This window comes from Lampris incognitus, chromosome 3 (assembly GCF_029633865.1).
Source record: "Lampris incognitus isolate fLamInc1 chromosome 3, fLamInc1.hap2, whole genome shotgun sequence".
In the NCBI taxonomy this organism is placed as follows: Eukaryota; Metazoa; Chordata; class Actinopteri; order Lampriformes; family Lampridae; genus Lampris; species Lampris incognitus.
This window is the reverse complement of record NC_079213.1, coordinates 61,026,950-61,044,002: the sequence shown is the minus strand read 5'-3', so window position 1 is coordinate 61,044,002 and position 17,053 is coordinate 61,026,950. Positions and strand designations below refer to the sequence as shown.

The following is a 17,053-nucleotide window of genomic DNA, read 5'->3' as shown; positions in this document are numbered from 1 at the left end:
TACGTTTGCCACTATTTCCGATAACAAACAGCCGCGTTATGAATAGTTCTTAGGTTGGCGAGCCGACGATTCACTCGTAGCGTTAACGTTTTACTCCGACATCGGTCACTAATGTATTCGAGGGAGAATGTCATCCGACTCAACTGTAGACTTCGAAAATCACCAATATCGCACCATGATGAACAGTGATGACACTGGCGTCATGTCCATCGACCAGGGTGGCGAGTGGGGTAAGCGTCCCCTCTTACAAGCACACACGGCCGGGGAGAAGAAGCTGGGTAGACCGCTCGTCATCTGCCGGACGAGCGGCGAGCCGAGCTGGTCTGACCAGACGAGCGAGCTAACGTTTAAAACGGCACGACGAACGCTAATGCTAACTGCTTAGCTAGCCCGCTCTCCGACGCTAACGCTCAGCGTGTGACGTGTGACGCCATGTGCGGAGCGGAGAGGCAGCGTAGGCTGCTCATTTTAATCATCTGTCATAATTAATAATCGCGTCCCCCATCCCTAGTTAAAAACGCTGTATGGGTGATTCTTCAATTAAGGGAGTTTTTCTGTCCCCACGGTAGATTTTCGTGAAAAAAAACAAAAACAATTATTGTATTTGTTAGTTAGGTTGTGTTAGCTATGGGGAAAAACATGTCTCAGTGATGACGTTTCAATACTTTTTTTTAGGATGTCGAAAATTCAAATGTTCCAAAATTTCACTGTGTTGGGCTTGACCCCAACCCAGACTTTTAACTTGCCCTCTATAATAAACGAATAAAAATTGTTAAATTTTTGTTACTTTATTATAGAAAGTATATATAGAAACTATAATAGAATTATATAATGGCTTCTATAATTCTATAATTAGTTTCTACAGTTCCATAATCAGATTCTATATTTCTGTAATAGAGTTGTAGAAACTATAATAAAGTAATATATTTTATTACTTTATTATAGAAAATGCAAAGTAAAGCTTTATTATAAACCTTTACTTTGCATTTTCTCATAATAATTTAAAATGACATTTCAAATTTATATGGTTTAAATATGTTCTATTTGCACATTTTTTATAGTTAAATGTCGCTGTCCCTCATACATCTGTCATTACATCACACCCAACATTTTAGAGCAGGGGTCAGGAACCTTTTTGACTGGGAGAGCCATAAAAGCCAAATATTTCTAAATATATTTCATTGAGAGCCATATAGTATTTTTAACGTATAATAAATTAAATATGTCTTACTTTTAATGCAACTTCTGGTGCTGCATGGTTTTGCTGATGGCCTTGTAGTCTGGTTCATACGTGGTGAGGTTGAGCTTCATGCAGGCGTTGAGGCTTCCATCAGTTAAACGTGAGCGTAGGTTGGTCTTAATGTTGCTCATATGCGAGAATGACTGCTCACATGCATATGTAGAGCCAAACATGGTCAATACGGCAATACTCACATGCTGCATTGTGTGGTATGTCACAGGAAGCTCGTTCCAAGTTTTAAGAATCAGCTGGTCTTCAGGTTGAAGATTTTTCATTTCTGTCCACTTGTGTTCCCTCGCCAGCTCTGCTCGCTGTCGCGCAAGACTTTCCAACTCTCCATTAAGTGACTTGAACTTACTCATCCACATGTCCGATGCCTTCAGGTCAGCAACTTCCAGCTCAAAGTCTCCGATAGAGACCCCGGGGATGCATGTCAGGTCGATTTTGTCCACTGCACACTCATGTGGATGAGTGATGAACTTGAAAAGACCAGCGCGCGCACGAAATTCTCCAAAACGTGCTTTGAATGACTGCAGGAGATTGGACGTAAAGCCAGCTAGCTGCTGGAGATCCAGATGTTGAGTGGAGTCACTTGCTAAGCATGCATCTCTAAATTGTTGCAGTCTTTCAAAGTGCAGAAGACGACCTGTTTCAATGTCCCTGAGAAAGACTTCCAGCTTGCTTTCAAATGCAAACACTGCTTGTTGAAGGGATGAGATTGTATTTCCAATACCTTGCATTTTCACATTGAGCTGGTTCAGATGGCCAGTTATGTCCACGAGATAGTGAAACTGCAGGAGCCAGTCAGTGTTATCTAGCTCAGGATGCTTGACGCCTTTCATTTCAAGAAAAGTCCGGATTTCACTCAGGCAAGCTGCAAAACGGCTGAGCACCTTCCCCCTTGACAACCAACGCACGTTGCTGTGTAAAAGCAGACCGGGATAATGATTCCCAACTTCTTCTAACAGAGCTTTAAACTGCCGATCATTTAAAGCTCGGGCAACAATAAAGTTGACCACTCGAATGACCAGCGACATCACCTCACCAAGCTCCTGGCCACACGTCTGAGCGCAAAGCGCCTCCTGGTGCAGGATGCAATGAAAACTTAGGATGGCTCTCTTTTCATGTTCACGGAGAAGCGCTACAAATCCTTTGTTCTTCCCCAACATACAGGGTGCACCATCAGTACAGACAGAAATAAGTTCATCCATCGGTAGTTTTTTTTCTTTAGCAAACTCCATGAAAGACGTGAATAAATCCACTCCTCTTGTTGTCCCTTTCATTGGCAAAACAGCCAAGCTTTCCTCACGCAGTGTGTCACCTGCAGAATACCTGGCAATGATACTGCACTGAGATAGATGGCTAACGTTTGTTGACTCATCTAACGCGAGAGAAAAGTATGTCCCGGCGTTTATGTCCTTAATTTGTGTTTCCTCGACTTGATTTGCCATCATGATGCTACGATCGTGCACAGTTCTTGCTGACAGGGGCATGTCTTTTATTCGTTTGATTATCTCGTCTTTATTTGGGAAGTCATCAAACAGTTCATTGGCCACATCAAGCATGAGTGTTTTGGCATACTCGCCATCTGTGAATGCCTTCCATTCCTTACTATTGCCAAAGCCCCCGCAAAGCTAGCGGAATTCCCGTCACCTTGCTTGGTCCACACACGTAGTTGCTGCTGACTCGTCTGCGCTCTCCGCTGTAGCTCCTCGCATGCCCTTTTCCTGCTGTCCCCCGCTGGATATTTCCATGCAAATGAAGCATGGTGCGTATCGAAGTGCCGCTTTATATTTGACCGTTTCATCGATGCAATTTTATCATTGCATATTAGACATATCGCAGATCCTGCTCTCTCCACAAATGCAAATTCCTCTGTCCACGCAGCCTGGAATGCACGGTAATCATCGTCTTTTTTTCTTTTCGCCATCTTTTCCGTTACAAGGGTTGAAGCGGATAAACTAGTTGGCTATCTGATAAAATTAATTTCTTCACCTTTACAATGACCCGGACATGCTCGCGAGCCATTGGTTCCCGACCCGACCCACGGGTGACCCGTGACCCGTGAAATTTATCTTCAAAACGAATTTCTGTTTACTTTAAAATGACACAGTATTATTAAGAAATATCACAAGTATTTTAAAATCAGTTCCAAACTGATTTTTTTTCAACTCAAAATTGTCTGGGAGCCATATGCCGTCACCGGAAGAGCCATATATGGCTCGCGAGCCATAGGTTCCCGACCGCTGTTTTAGAGCGATACCGTTTTTTTTCAAACAACAATGTGGTTGCCATGGAAACGAGAAGTGCCAGCGGCACGTGAGCGGTCATGGCAGAAGCGTGACTTTTTCATGTCCATAAGTGTAAGTCATGTGAAGGTTTATATGTCCTGATCTGACAGGATGGTTATTACAAATGTAAGTCATGTGAAGGTTTATATGTCCTGATCTGACAGGATGGTTATTACAAATGTAAGTCATGTGAAGGTTTATATGTCCTGACCTGACAGGATGGTTATTACAAGTCATTACCAAACAAGTTGCTAGTTGAGTGATTTAGTTCAGAAATAAGAAACTTCACTTTATCCATGTATATTCATTGTACATTGTATGCTAGCTAACAAGTTAGCTTAGCAAGTCTAAGACTCAGCCAACTTTTTCTCCAAAAAGTGAAAACTGTCATGACCATCACGTGTCATTACCACCACATTTTGCTGTTCCAGCTTTGAAAAAGCATCATAACATCAAACTTATTTTGTAGGACGATCAAAGCTATGCTGAGATATTTGTCCCAGACCACTTAACAGAGCTTTTGAGAAAGAAAAAAACAGATTTTAAAGAAATTTATTTTTTCAAAATTTGAAAAGCCAAACGTGCCCCAAATTGAAGGATCACCCTTATATTATTGATCATTTTGGTTCCCGTATACTCAGAAGTGTCACGGATGATCCACTGTGGCGACCCCTAACGGGAGCAGCCGAAAGTAGTAGTAGATTCTCAGAAGTGTCACACAATGAAGTTTTGCTTTTAGTCATTGGGTGTGTGGTGGCTTGTAAGGCCGACACCTAACATGCAGTTATGCAACAGTCAAAAAGAAGCGCTTCCGTCTCAGCTGAACGATGGCAGGAAAATAGTCTATAAACACTGAAAAGGACATGAGTGAACCTCAATTTCCGTGGCTGACCGAAAATGCAGCAGTGTTAATCAAACTAATGTTGATGCAGTTAAGACTCACATCGTTCCAGGTAATCTGGAGCTCAATATTTTCTAATCCTTTATATTCACAGGGTTCCCACACATCCTGGAAAACCTGGAAAATAGCTGACCAATTTTCCAGTCTTAGAAGACACATGGAAAATGAGAGAAAAACTAAAATGTCCTGGAAAATCTTGTGTTGTGGCGAGCTATCGGAGATCCCCAGAATGAATATTTCCCATACACTACCGTTCAAAAGTTTGGGATCACCCAAACAATTTTGTGTTTTCCATGAAAAGTCACACTTATTCACCACCATATGTTGTGAAATGAATAGAAAATAGAGTCAAGACATTGACAAGGTTAGAAATAATGATTTGTATTTGAAATAAGATTTTTTTTACATCAAACTTTGCTTTCGTCAAAGAATCCTCCATTTGCAGCAATTACAGCATTGCAGACCTTTGGCATTCTAGCTGTTAATTTGTTGAGGTAATCTGGAGAAATTGCACCCCACGCTTCCAGAAGCAGCTCCCACAAGTTGAATTGGTTGGATGGGCACTTCTTGCGTACCATACGGTCAAGCTGCTCCCACAACAGCTCAATGGGGTTCAGATCTGGTGACTGCGCTGGCCACTCCATTACCGATAGAATACCAGCTGCCTGCTTCTGCTCTAAATAGTTCTTGCACAATTTAGAGGTGTGTTTAGGGTCATTGTCCTGTTGTAGGATGAAATTGGCTCCAATCAAGCGCTGTCCACTGGGTATGGCATGGCGTTGCAAAATGGAGTGATAGCCTTCCTTATTCAGAATCCCTTTTACCCTGTACAAATCTCCCACCTTACCAGCACCAAAGCAACCCCAGACCATCACATTACCTCCACCATGCTTAACAGATGGCGTCAGGCATTCTTCCAGCATCTTTTCATTTGTTCTGCGTCTCACAAACGTTCTTCTTTGTGATCCAAACACCTCAAACTTGGATTCATCCGTCCACAACACTTTTTTCCAGTCTTCCTCTGTCCAATGTCTGTGTTCTTTTGCCCATCTTAATCTTTTTCTTTTATTGGTCAGTCTCAGATATGGCTTTTTCTTTGCCATTCTGCCCTGAAGCCCAGAATCCCGCAGCCGCCTCTTCACTGTAGATGTTGACACTGGTGTTTTGCGGGTACTATTTAATGAAGATGCCAGTTGGGGACCTGTGAGGCGTCTGTTTCTCAAACTAGAGACTCTAATGTACTTATCTTCTTGCTCAGTTGTGCAAAGCGGCCTCCCACTTCTTTTTCTACTCTGGTTAGAGCCTGTTTGTGCTGTCCTCTGAAGGGAGTAGTACACACCGATGTAGGAAATCTTCAATTTCTTAGCAATTTCTTGCATGGAATAGCCTTCATTTCTAAGAACAAGAATAGTCTGTCGAGTTTCAGATGAAAGTTCTCTTTTTCTGGCCATTTTGAGCGTTTAATTGACCCCACAAATGTGATGCTCCAGAAACTCAATCTGCTCAAAGGAAGGTCAGTTTTGTAGCTTCTGTAACGAGCTAAACTGTTTTCAGATGTGTGAACATGATTGCACAAGGGTTTTCTAATCATCAATTAGCCCTCTGAGCCAATGAGCAAACACATTGTACCATTAGAACACTGGAGTGATAGTTGCTTGAAATGGGCCTCTATACACCTATGTAGATATTGCACCAAAAACCAGACATTTGCAGCTAGAATAGTCATTTACCACATTAGCAATGTATAGAGTGTATTTCTTTAAAGTTAAGACTAGTTTAAAGTTATCTTCATTGAAAAGTACAGTGCTTTTCCTTCAAAAATATGGACATTTCAATGTGATCCCAAACTTTTGAACGGTAGTGTATCTCTCACCTGCATTATTCTAGGATCAATTTGTCATAATTTCTAAGCATGTAAGAGATGATTTCATAGATAGGTTATAGCCATAGACTGCACATCTTTCAAATCAGACTTCCACAGTGAGGAACATATTAGTGTATGGCGCGATCCCTGTCTGTCATACCAGCTAGATCATCACTGAAAATGTCCTGGAAAAGTCCTGGAAAATGATGTCTAGAAAAGAGTGGGAACCCTGATTCAGTATCTGAATATGCTGTGACAAAAGGATAAAAACTTTTGACACAGCTCTACTAAACTAGATCACAGCAGCCCCTTTAGTGCATTATTTTTTCTGTCTCTGCAGACATCACCCTGTTTGATGAATTGGAAAACCTGGGAGGTTCAGATGAGTTTCTCAAAGCCCTGGAGTATGCTGGCTATGTAAGTAGTGGAGGCTTTGTTGCAGAAAATTAATCTGTAGTCTTTGGTTGTAGCCAAATATTGAGTGGCTGATAATACAGTAAGACTCACATTGTACTGAAATGTGCTTCTTGTTACAATGTGATGTATAACGGTGCACTACTCTAGTTGTTCTTATGTGTAGATTTTCTATTGTTCCGAGTTTTTATTTTGTTTTGTAGGCTTTCTCATTTATATCTATAATTTTGTATTATGCACCCCGTACGAAGTTGCATATTTCTTCCTAAATGCAGTAAGGTTCTTAGATACTCTTCGCAAGATATTCTTAAAGACGTGTTTATTGTGTTGAATTATTTCCATGGCGTTTTGTTATGTGAGTATCCAAACAAGTCCTGTTTCTAGGATGGGCAATGTTACTTGGCAAACAATAATGGCAACACCTTTGTGGTCTGTTGTTTTTGGTGACCTGGAGATTTAACTTAGCAAAATGGTAAAAGTTCCTGAATGAGGGAGATGAACAGGAATGAACAGCACAACAGTCACAGCCCCTAAGTACTCCTTCCACCTAGTCGAAACACCCTCTCCTCACTTGTCAGCACATTTCCATCTCTGTCCTTCATCACCCTTACCTGCTGCACATCCTTCCCAGTTCGGTACCTCTGTCTAGCCCAATCGATACAAGTCCTTTTCTCCTTCCTTAGTGTCCAGCCTCTCATACAACTCACCATACACCTTTTCCTTTGCCTTTGCCACTTCTCTCTTCACTTTATGCCACATCACCTTGTACTCTTGTCTACTTTCTTCATCTCTCTATCCCCACATCTTCTTTGCCAACCTCTTCCTCTATATACTTGTACTCCTGTCTACTTTTTTCATCTCTCTATCCCCGCATCCTCTTTACCAACCTCTTCCTCTATATACTTGTACTCCTGTCTACTTTCTTCATCTCTCTATCCCCACAACTTCTTTGCCAACCTCTTCCTCTATATACTTGTACTCCTGTCTACTTTCTTCATCTCTCTATCCCCACTTCTCCTTTGCCAACCTCTCCCTCTATATACTTTCCTGTACTTCTCATTCCACCACCAAGTCTCCTTGTCTTCCTTCCTCTGTCCTGATGACACACCAAGTACCTTCCTAGCTGTCTCCCTCACTATTTCTGTAGTGCTTGCCCAGCCATCCGGCAACTCTTCACTACTACACAGCGCCTGTCTTAACTCCTCCCTGAACTCCACACAACAGTCGGCACGGTGGCGCAGTGGTTAGCACTGTCACCTCACAGCCAGAAGGTCTTCAGTTTGAACCCTGGGGTTGTCCAACCTTGGGGGTCATCCCAGGTTGTCCTCTCTGTGGAGTTTGTATGTTCTCCCCGTGTCTGGGGTGGGTTGTCTCTGGGTGCTCCGGTTTCCCCCACCATCAAAAAGACATGCATGTTAGGGTTAATACTCCTGTCTGTGTCCTTGACCGAGGCATGGTGAGACGAACTGGAGTTGGTCCCCAGGCGCTGCATGGCGGCTGCCCACTGCTCCTAGCAACACAGCTAGGATGGGTTAAATGCAGAGCATAATTTCCCTACGGGGATCATTAAAGTATATCAAATCAAATCAAAATCAGTCTTCCCTCTTCAACTTCCACCATTTGATCCTTGGCTTTGCCTTCACTCGCTTCCTCTTCTTGGTCTCCAAAGTCATCCTACAGACCACCATCCGATGCTGACTAGCTACGTTTTCCCCTATACATATGCACTGGTAACATTCAGCAATACACCTTCTATTTCCAGCTTCATACTCATCACTCTGTCTGACACTCTCTTCACCTCCATCACACTCTTGACATACTCCCTCTTCAGGATTACCCCTGCCCCATTTCCACACCATGGTAGAAGAGTTTGAACCCACCTCCGATGCTCCTGGCCTTACTCCCCTTCCACTTGGTCTCTTGCACACACAGTATGCCTACCTTTCTTCTCTCCATCATATCAGCCAGCTCTCTCCCTTTACCAGTCATAGTGCCAACATTCAAAGTTCCGACTCTCACCTCCACACTCCTACCCTTCCTCCTCTCCCACTGCCTCTGTACATTCTTCCTCCTCTCCTTCTCCTTCGCCCAACAGTAGCATAGTTTCCACCGGCACCCTGCTGGCCAACGGTACCGGTGGCGGTCGTTGGTAACTCGGGCCTCAACCGATCCAGTATGGAAATCAGATTTATGATCAGCATATTTGATTTGGCAAAGGTTTTACACCAGATGCCCTTCCTGATGCAACCCTTCCCATTTATCTGGGCTTGGGACCGGCACTAAGAATGCACTGGCATGGGCATCCTCAGTGGCTGGGTGATTTTAGTATCCACACTGTGGACTTGAAATGGCTATTCTCAATCTCTCAGATTTCTCTGTTTTGAAAAGTGTGTGTGTGTGCGTGCGTGCGTGTTTCATTTATTTTCTTAGGATACTGATATTCCTAACCTGGACTTTGACCTGGACTTGACTCCCTGGAACCAAGACAGCCCCTGCACCGGTACAGTAACTCAGTCACAGTAGTTCTTCATTTCATTAAGTGTGCTTAGCAGACGTCTTTATTCAGGAAACAATAGGGAAATCTGGGGTCACCTCTATAGAGAGTCTCGAGTTTTACCTCTTTAGAGGTAAAAGATATAGTAACCATTAAGGGTCCATTTGTGCACTAAGAAACAAGCTTTCTCTGTGATATGTCCTAATCCAGTGTTTCTCAACCGGGGGTCCGCGGACCCCTAGTGGTCCGTGGTGTAATTGCAAGGGGTCCGTGAAAATAAAATATCTTTAAAAAAAAGATCCTATGACATTTATAGAAATAGGATTATTTTACTCAAATGTGACTGAGACCTTTATCTACCTAAACTATAAAGGGTAACAGGACTTTTTTTTCTAATTACATCTGTTTCACAAGTGTAATTTATTGTATTTTAATAAGAGATCTCGCTCCCGTTTGCATTGTTAAAAGTTACTGCATAAAAATTCTGTTGTTACATATATCTGAAAGTTACTGAATACATATTCTGTTTTGTTACATATATCTGAAAGTTACTGCATAAGAATTCTGTTTTGTTAACTATATCTAGTAAGTTACAACTGAAAGCTCTTATTTTTGCCCCAAAGAGTGAATACATGCTATAATGCAATTTAAAATGCAGTTTCTACTGTTTCTATCAAATTGCAACCCCCCTCCCCCAAGATCAGGTGGAGGGGTCCTCAGGGTAGATTAAAAATACGCAGGGGGTCCAGGACCCCAAAAAGGTTGAGAACCACTGTCCTAATCAATTCAATAAGATAATATGGTAAATGATTTATTTTGCTGATGTTAATTTTCCCTATTATTCCTGCACATAATTTTTTTGCTGGAGTTGTTTGGTTACAAGCAGTGTGTGTCGTTTGCAATAATTGGCATACTATGACACTACACAACACAGCAATGAGCTCTGTCTGCACCTGAAGCTGACTCTCAGGTGGTTCCTGTACCCTGCCATCTTATGCGCCGTTCGCTCGTACTCACGTACGAGTTTAAGGCAAGCCTCGCCAAGATGAGTCAAAACGTCGTGATGCAAGGGGCATCCGGGTGGCGTGGCGGTCTATTCCGTTGCCTACCAACATGGGGATTGGCAATCCGAATCCCCGTGCTACCTCCGGCTTGGTCGGACATCCCTATAGACACAGTTGGCTGTGTCTGCGGGTGGGAAGGCGGATGTGGGTGTGTGTCCTGGTTGCTGCACTAGCGCCTCCTCTGGTCTGTCGGGGGACAGCTCGGAGGAGTGGAGTAGTTGGCGGATACAATTGGGGGGGGGGGAACAAATGGTATGTTTACTGTGAGCCAAGAGAAGTGGGCCTATGTGTATATTGTCTTCACAACTGAATGGCGAATAATGGTGTGTGATATGCAGAGGCAGTATATTTATATATATATTTATATTTATATGAAGAGGCAGTATATATATCAAAACAGTCACATATGGGGAAAAAAATCTGCTGTCATTTCTGGCACACATGCCATCAACTTAATAAGCCTTTTTATGACAGTGTGTGTCTGTCTGCCTGTGTGGTTTGTGCATCCAGATGGTGAGGTGAGTGTGGACTCTCTGTCACCTGCCCACACCCTGAGCTCCGTCTCCTCCCCTGCCTCAGTGGAAGCCTTGTCACCGTACTCATTATCAGTAAGTCACCGCTTCTTGACCTTCTCTCTCTTTCTCCTGTGTCCCCCCCTCCCCCTGACACACACACACACACACACACACTCAAGTTTGCCTTATTTGAATTGTATTTTTTTACATGCAGATTTTATCTGTCATTGAGGAAAGAGTTTTGTGCGCTTGTGTAATTGTATATTAATTGGTTGCATGCCAGTGTGTTCACTTTGGCACACAGGTGGAAAAAAAGCAGTTCTCCCAGATGGGGCCATGGCTAGTATCACTTTCCCTGGGAACTGCTTTTTTGCCTTTTTTTGGGGGGGGCGCACACACACACACACACACACACACGAGACGTTTTTAACGAATGGCTTAAACGCCTCGTCAGTGTAATTAATTGCTGTCTGTATTAGTCAAAGCCCCGCCCCTTTGCTTGAAATAATGGTGCTGACAACTTTGCTCACATTAGCATAATTTAACAGGCAGGTGATTTCACAGCATGTCAAACCAAAGACAAAGGTTATATCGTCCCTCAGTCTCAAAACAGTGTGTGCACATGTGCCCTGCAAGCAGGCCGACCCAGACTGAAACCAAGGACAAGTCCCTTTACTCTACAAACTCTGCATGTTGTCAAGGACTTTCGACACTACTATAAGGCACTTAACTCATCAGCAGCCTAACAGAAGCTTTACACCATTATGACTGCATGCATTTCTAGAACGGGTGTCCTCATGGCCACCAGGCTGGGTAAGATACAGATGGTAAATACAGGTGCATCTCAAAAAATTAGAATATTGTGGATGAGTTCATAATTTTCTATGCTTTAATTCAAAAAGTGAAACTTTCATATATTCTAGATTCATTACCCATAAAGTGAAATATGTCAAGCCTTTTTTTGTTTTAATCTTGATGAGTACGGCTTACAGCTCATGAAAATCAAAAATCCAGTATCTCAAAATATTAGAATATTACATAAGACCAATCTAAAAAAGGATTTATAATACAGAAATGTCGACCTTCTGAAATGTATGTTCATTTATGCACTCAATACTTGGTCGGAGCTCCTTTTGCGCAAATTACTGCATCAATGCGGCGTGGCATGGAGGCAGTCAGCCTGTGGCGCTGCTGAGGTGTTATGGAAGCCCAGGTTGCGTTGATAGCGGCCTTCAGCTCGTCTGGGTCTGGTGTCTCTCATCTTCGTCTTGACAATACCCCATAAGCCACAGAAGGTCATTGCTGAAAGGGCTGGGTGTTCGCAGAGTATTGTATCAAAGCATATCCATGGAAAGTTGACTGGAAGGGAAAAGTGTGGTAGGAAAAGGTGCACAAGCAACAGGGATGACCACAACCTTGAGAGGATTGTCAAGCAAGGCCGATTCAAGAACTTGGGGGAGCTTCACAAGGAGTGGACTGAGGCTTGAGTCAGTGCATCAAGAGCCACCATGCACCGACGTGCCCAGGAACTGGGCTACAAGTGTGGCATTCCTAGTGTCAAGCCACTCCTGAACCAGAGACAACGTCAGAGCGTCTTACCTGGGCTAAGGAGAAAAAGAACTGGGCCGTTGGTCAGTGGTCCAAAGTCCTCTTTTCAGATGGAAGTAAATGTTGCATTTCATTTGGAAATCAAGGTCCCAGAGTCTGGAGGAAGAGTGGAGAGGCACAGAATCCAAGCTGCTTGAGGTCCAGTGTGAAGTTGGGGTGCCATGTCATCTGCTGGTGTTGGTCCACTGTGTTTCATCAAGCCCAGAGTCAACGCAGCTGTCTACCAGGAGATTTTAGAGCACTTCATGCTTCCGTCTGTTGACAGGCTTTATGGAGAGGCTGATTTCATTTTCCAGCAGGACGTGGCACCTGCCCACAGTGCCGAAACTACCATGGTATTAATGTGCTTGATTGACCAGCCAACTCGCCTGACCTGAACTGAATCTATGAGGTATTGTCAAGAAGGAGATGAAAGACATCAGACTCAACAATGCAGATGAGCTGAAGGCCGCTATCAAAGCAACCTGGGCTTCCATAACACCTCAGCAGTGCCGCAGGCTGACTGCCTCCATGCCACACCGCACTGATGCAGTAATTCGTGCAAAAGGAGCCCCGACCAAGTACTGAGTGCATAAATGAACATGCTTTTCAGAAGGTTGACATTTCTGTATTATAAATCCTTTTTCAGATTGGTCTTATGTAATATTCTAATATTTTGAGATACTGGATTTTTGATTTTCATGAGCTGTAAGCTGTATTCATCAAGATTAAAACAAAAAAGGCTTGACATTATTTCACTTTATGTGTAATGAATCTAGAATATATGAAATTTTCACTTTTTGAATTAAATTACGGAAAATAATTAACTTTTCCACAATATTCTAATTTTTTGAGATGCACCTGTACATTCTTTTTATTCAGAACCTTTTGTGATGTAGTAATGAGCCCAATCAAATGATTTCTTATCACAGCTTTTGAAAAAATTTTTTGTTTGGACCCCCCCCCCCCCTTTTTTTTTATCCCCATCTGTATCCGGCCAATTACCCTATTTTCCGAGTCGTTCCGGTCTCTGCTCCACCCCCTCTGCCGATCCGGGGAGGGCTGCAGACTACCACACGCCTCCTCCAATACATGTGGAGTCACCAGCCACTTCTTTTCACCTGACAGTGAGGAGTTTCTCCAGGGGGATGTAGCATTCCCCCCAGTTCCCCCTCCCCCCCGAACAGGCACCCCCAACCGACCAGAGGAGGCACTAGTGCAGTGACCAGGACACATACCCACATCTGGCTTCCCCCCCGCAGACATGGCTAATTGTGTCTGTAGGGACGCCCAACCAAGCCGGAGGTAACACTCCACGTGTTCGAACCGGCGATTCCCGTGTTGGTAGGCAATTGAACAAATTGCCACGCCATCCAGACACCCCCTTTTGAAAATGTTTTATTGAAAAATTTAAAGCTCTTATTTAAAGAGTTTCAAAAACGTAATTGTAATACTGTTTTAAAGAAACAAATGTCAAATTGTTTCATATACGTTTTAAACACTTGGTGGGTCTATATTTTAGGAAATAGGGTTTTCCTAGATGATGCATTGATTGCGCAGTATGAAATTATGTTTAAAATGAAGTTAATACTACTAACTATTATGATGGTCTTGTATCAGGACATTCCAAGACTTAACATACCAACAGAATTGGTCCCAGGTTATACGTCATACCTGTCTACTACAGCTGCTCCCGTTAGGGGTCGCCACAGTGGATCATCCGTTTCCATCTCATCCTGTCTTCTGCATCTTTCTCTGTCACACCAGCCACCTGCATGTCCTCCCTCACCACATCCATAAACCTCCTCTTTGGCCTTCCTCTTCTCCTCTTCCCTGGCAGCTCCATATTCAGCATCCTTCTCCCAATATACCCAGTATCTCTCCTCCACACATGTCCAAATCATCTCAATCTTGTCTCTCTTGCTTTGTCTCTAAACCGTCCAACCTGAGCTGTCCCTCTAATATACTCGTTCCTAATCCTGTCCTTCTTCATCACTCCCAATGAAAATCTTATCATCTTCAACTCTGCCACCTCCAGCTCCACCTCCTGTCTTTTCATCAGTGCCACTGTCTCCAAACCATATAACATAGCTGGTCTCACAACCATCTTGTAAACCTTCCCTTTAACTCTTGCTGGTACCCTTCTGTCACAAATCACTCCTGATGCTCTTCTCCACCCACTCCACCCTGCCTGCACTCTCTTCTTCACCTCTCTTCTGCACTCCCCGTTACTTTGGACAGTTGACCCCAAGTATTTAAACTCATCCACCTTCATCACCTCTACTCCTTGCATCCTCACCATTCCACTGTCCTCCCTCTCATTCACGCATAGGTATTCCGTCTTGCTCCTACTGACCTTCATTCCTCTTCTCTCCAGTGCATACCTCCACCTTTCCAGGCTCTCTTCCACCTGCACCCTACTCTCACTACAGATCACAATGTCACACCTGTACCTGTGTGAAATTAGCCAATCATATTTGACATTGTAATTTGTGTTAACATACCGTGGTCAGCTTCTGCTGAGAGACAGGTAGCACCCGTCATGTCATGTTGATCTTCAAAATGATGAGTTAAGAGAGACAAGGGGCCTGCAGCATGATAATGTTGGCTAGCCATGTCAAATGTGAAGTTTCTGGCGATCTGTAGGTAAAATCTTTGCATGGTCTTCAAAATGATGAGGAGAGCCAGAAAAAGTGATTGAAATTTATATAGAACAAACACCGAGAAGTTATCTGCCACATTATTGTGTGCTCAGCTCTGCTCTACCCTGCCTTCTGAATGATGCACAGCTCAGTTTTAGAGTTGCGGCAAAAAAGGGCTGGGGCGGTCACCTGTCACTGGCTGATATAAATTTGTAGAGAATGTACTACACCTATAGCTTGTTCAATTCAAGGGGAGAGAGGTGCTGGACCATTATTTCAGAAAATTAGATTTTTCTTTCCATACATAAAGCGCTGCATCGACCACTGGGAATTGTATTAGAATTGCTTAAAACTAAGGGCGGCACGGTGGGGCAGTGGTTAGCATGGTCGCCTCACAGCAAGAAGGTCCTGGGTTCGAGCCCCGGGGTAGTTCAACCTTGGGGGTTGTCCCCGGTCGTCCTCTGTGTGGAGTTTGCATGTTCTCCCCGTGTCTGCTTGGGTTTCCTCCGGGTGCTCCAGTTTCCTCCCACAATCCAAAGACATGTAGGTCAGGTGAATCGGCCGTACTGCATTGGCTCTAAGTGTGAATGGGTGTGTGTGTGTGTGTGTGTGTGTGTGTGTGTGTGTGTGTGTGTGTGTGTGTGTGTGTGTGTGTGTGTGAGATGGCCTAGCGGCCTGCCCAGGGTGTCTCCCCGCCTGCCGCCCAGTGACTGGTGGGATAAGCTCCAGCATCTTCGCGACCCTGAGAGTAGGATAAGCGGTTTGGATAATGGATAGATGGATGCTTAAAACTGGAAAATATAGGACCCTAAAATGTGTTAAAATGTTCAAGAGTCCTGTTTGATTCATTTGTTTGTGAGTCCGTCCTTCCTTTCAACCTGACTTTTAGTAATTGCCAAGAATGGCAAGAGATACGGCCATTGTTTCTTAGGAGCATGCAAGACAATCTACTGCTACTACTGCTACTTTCGGTTGCTCCCGTTCGGGGTCGCCACAGCGGATCATCCAGTATCATCCAATATCCATGCAAGACTTTACCTAAGACATTTTTTTGTAATCCCCCTCCAGGATGAGGTCCTGTCTCTACAGTCCCTGCTGTCACCAGTCTCGGTCTGCTCAGACTCCAGTGGCTTCTCAGAGGTCCCCCCACCAGCCAAGAAAGCCCCAAAGAAGAACAGCGAAGCCACGCGAGGTGAGGCGACCTCAGGCAACACAGATCGGCTCGTTCAGTCGTCCTTGTCATTAAACCCACTTTGTCCAAAGCCAAAGAACACAACGTTCCCAACTAATGCTGTGTTCACCCCTGTAGTCCAGCTGCTGCCAAACTAATGCTGTGTTCACCCCTGTAGTCCAGCTGCTGCAAAACTAATGCTGTGTTCACCCCTGTAGTCCAGCTGCTGCAAAACTAAAGCTGTGTTCACCCCTGTAGTCCAGCTGCTGCAAAACTAATGCTGTGTTCACCCCTGCAGTCCAGCTGCTGCAAAACTTAATGCCGTGTTCACCCCTGTAGTCCAGCTGCTGCAAAACTAATGCTGTGTTCACCCCTGTAGTCCAGCTGCTGAAAAAGTCCCTGTTGAATTTTGCAGGGGTAAAATCTGCAGACGGATCAAAGACAAACCAACTACTACACTATGCATTTCAGGAAGTTTTTCTATGTGACGCCTTAGGTAGACTTACCTTGTGTATGTTCAGAGGAGAGCCACAGTTTTCCCCATCAGGAGGATGTGTCCTCTCCCTTGGTTAGTAGCACTTAGGTTCCAGTAAGTGGTTATTAAGTCGAGTCACTGTCTGTGAATCATCCTCATGTGATTTTTTTTTTTGGGATTCCCCCCCCCCCTTTCTCCCCAATTGTAACCTGTCCAGTTACCCCACTCTTCTGAGCCGTCCCGGTCGCTGCTCCACCCCCTCTGCCGATCCGCTGAGGGCTGCAGACTGCCACATGCCTCCTCTGATACATATGGAGTCACCAGCCACTTTTTTTCACCTGACAGTGAGGAGTTTCACCAGGAGGACATAGCGCATAGGAGGATCTCGCTATTGC

At 44.1% G+C, this 17,053-nt stretch overlaps 1 protein-coding gene across 3 annotated transcripts in view; it reads left to right on the top strand.

Annotated features, from left to right (window-relative positions):
- Window positions 1-17,053, top strand: part of atf6 (activating transcription factor 6) — a 90,656-nt gene continuing 73,603 nt past the window's right edge. For 2 of the 3 annotated variants that reach the window (XM_056277243.1, XM_056277242.1), the window contains exons 1-5: window positions 1-230; window positions 6,637-6,713; window positions 9,141-9,210; window positions 10,779-10,876; window positions 16,081-16,204. In XM_056277243.1, coding sequence (XP_056133218.1) covers window positions 128-230; window positions 6,637-6,713; window positions 9,141-9,210; window positions 10,779-10,876; window positions 16,081-16,204 — 472 coding nt within the window. In that variant the 5' untranslated portion in view covers window positions 1-127. The remainder of the gene's footprint in view (window positions 231-6,636; window positions 6,714-9,140; window positions 9,211-10,778; window positions 10,877-16,080; window positions 16,205-17,053) is intronic. The other variant, XM_056277244.1, reaches the window with a different exon arrangement.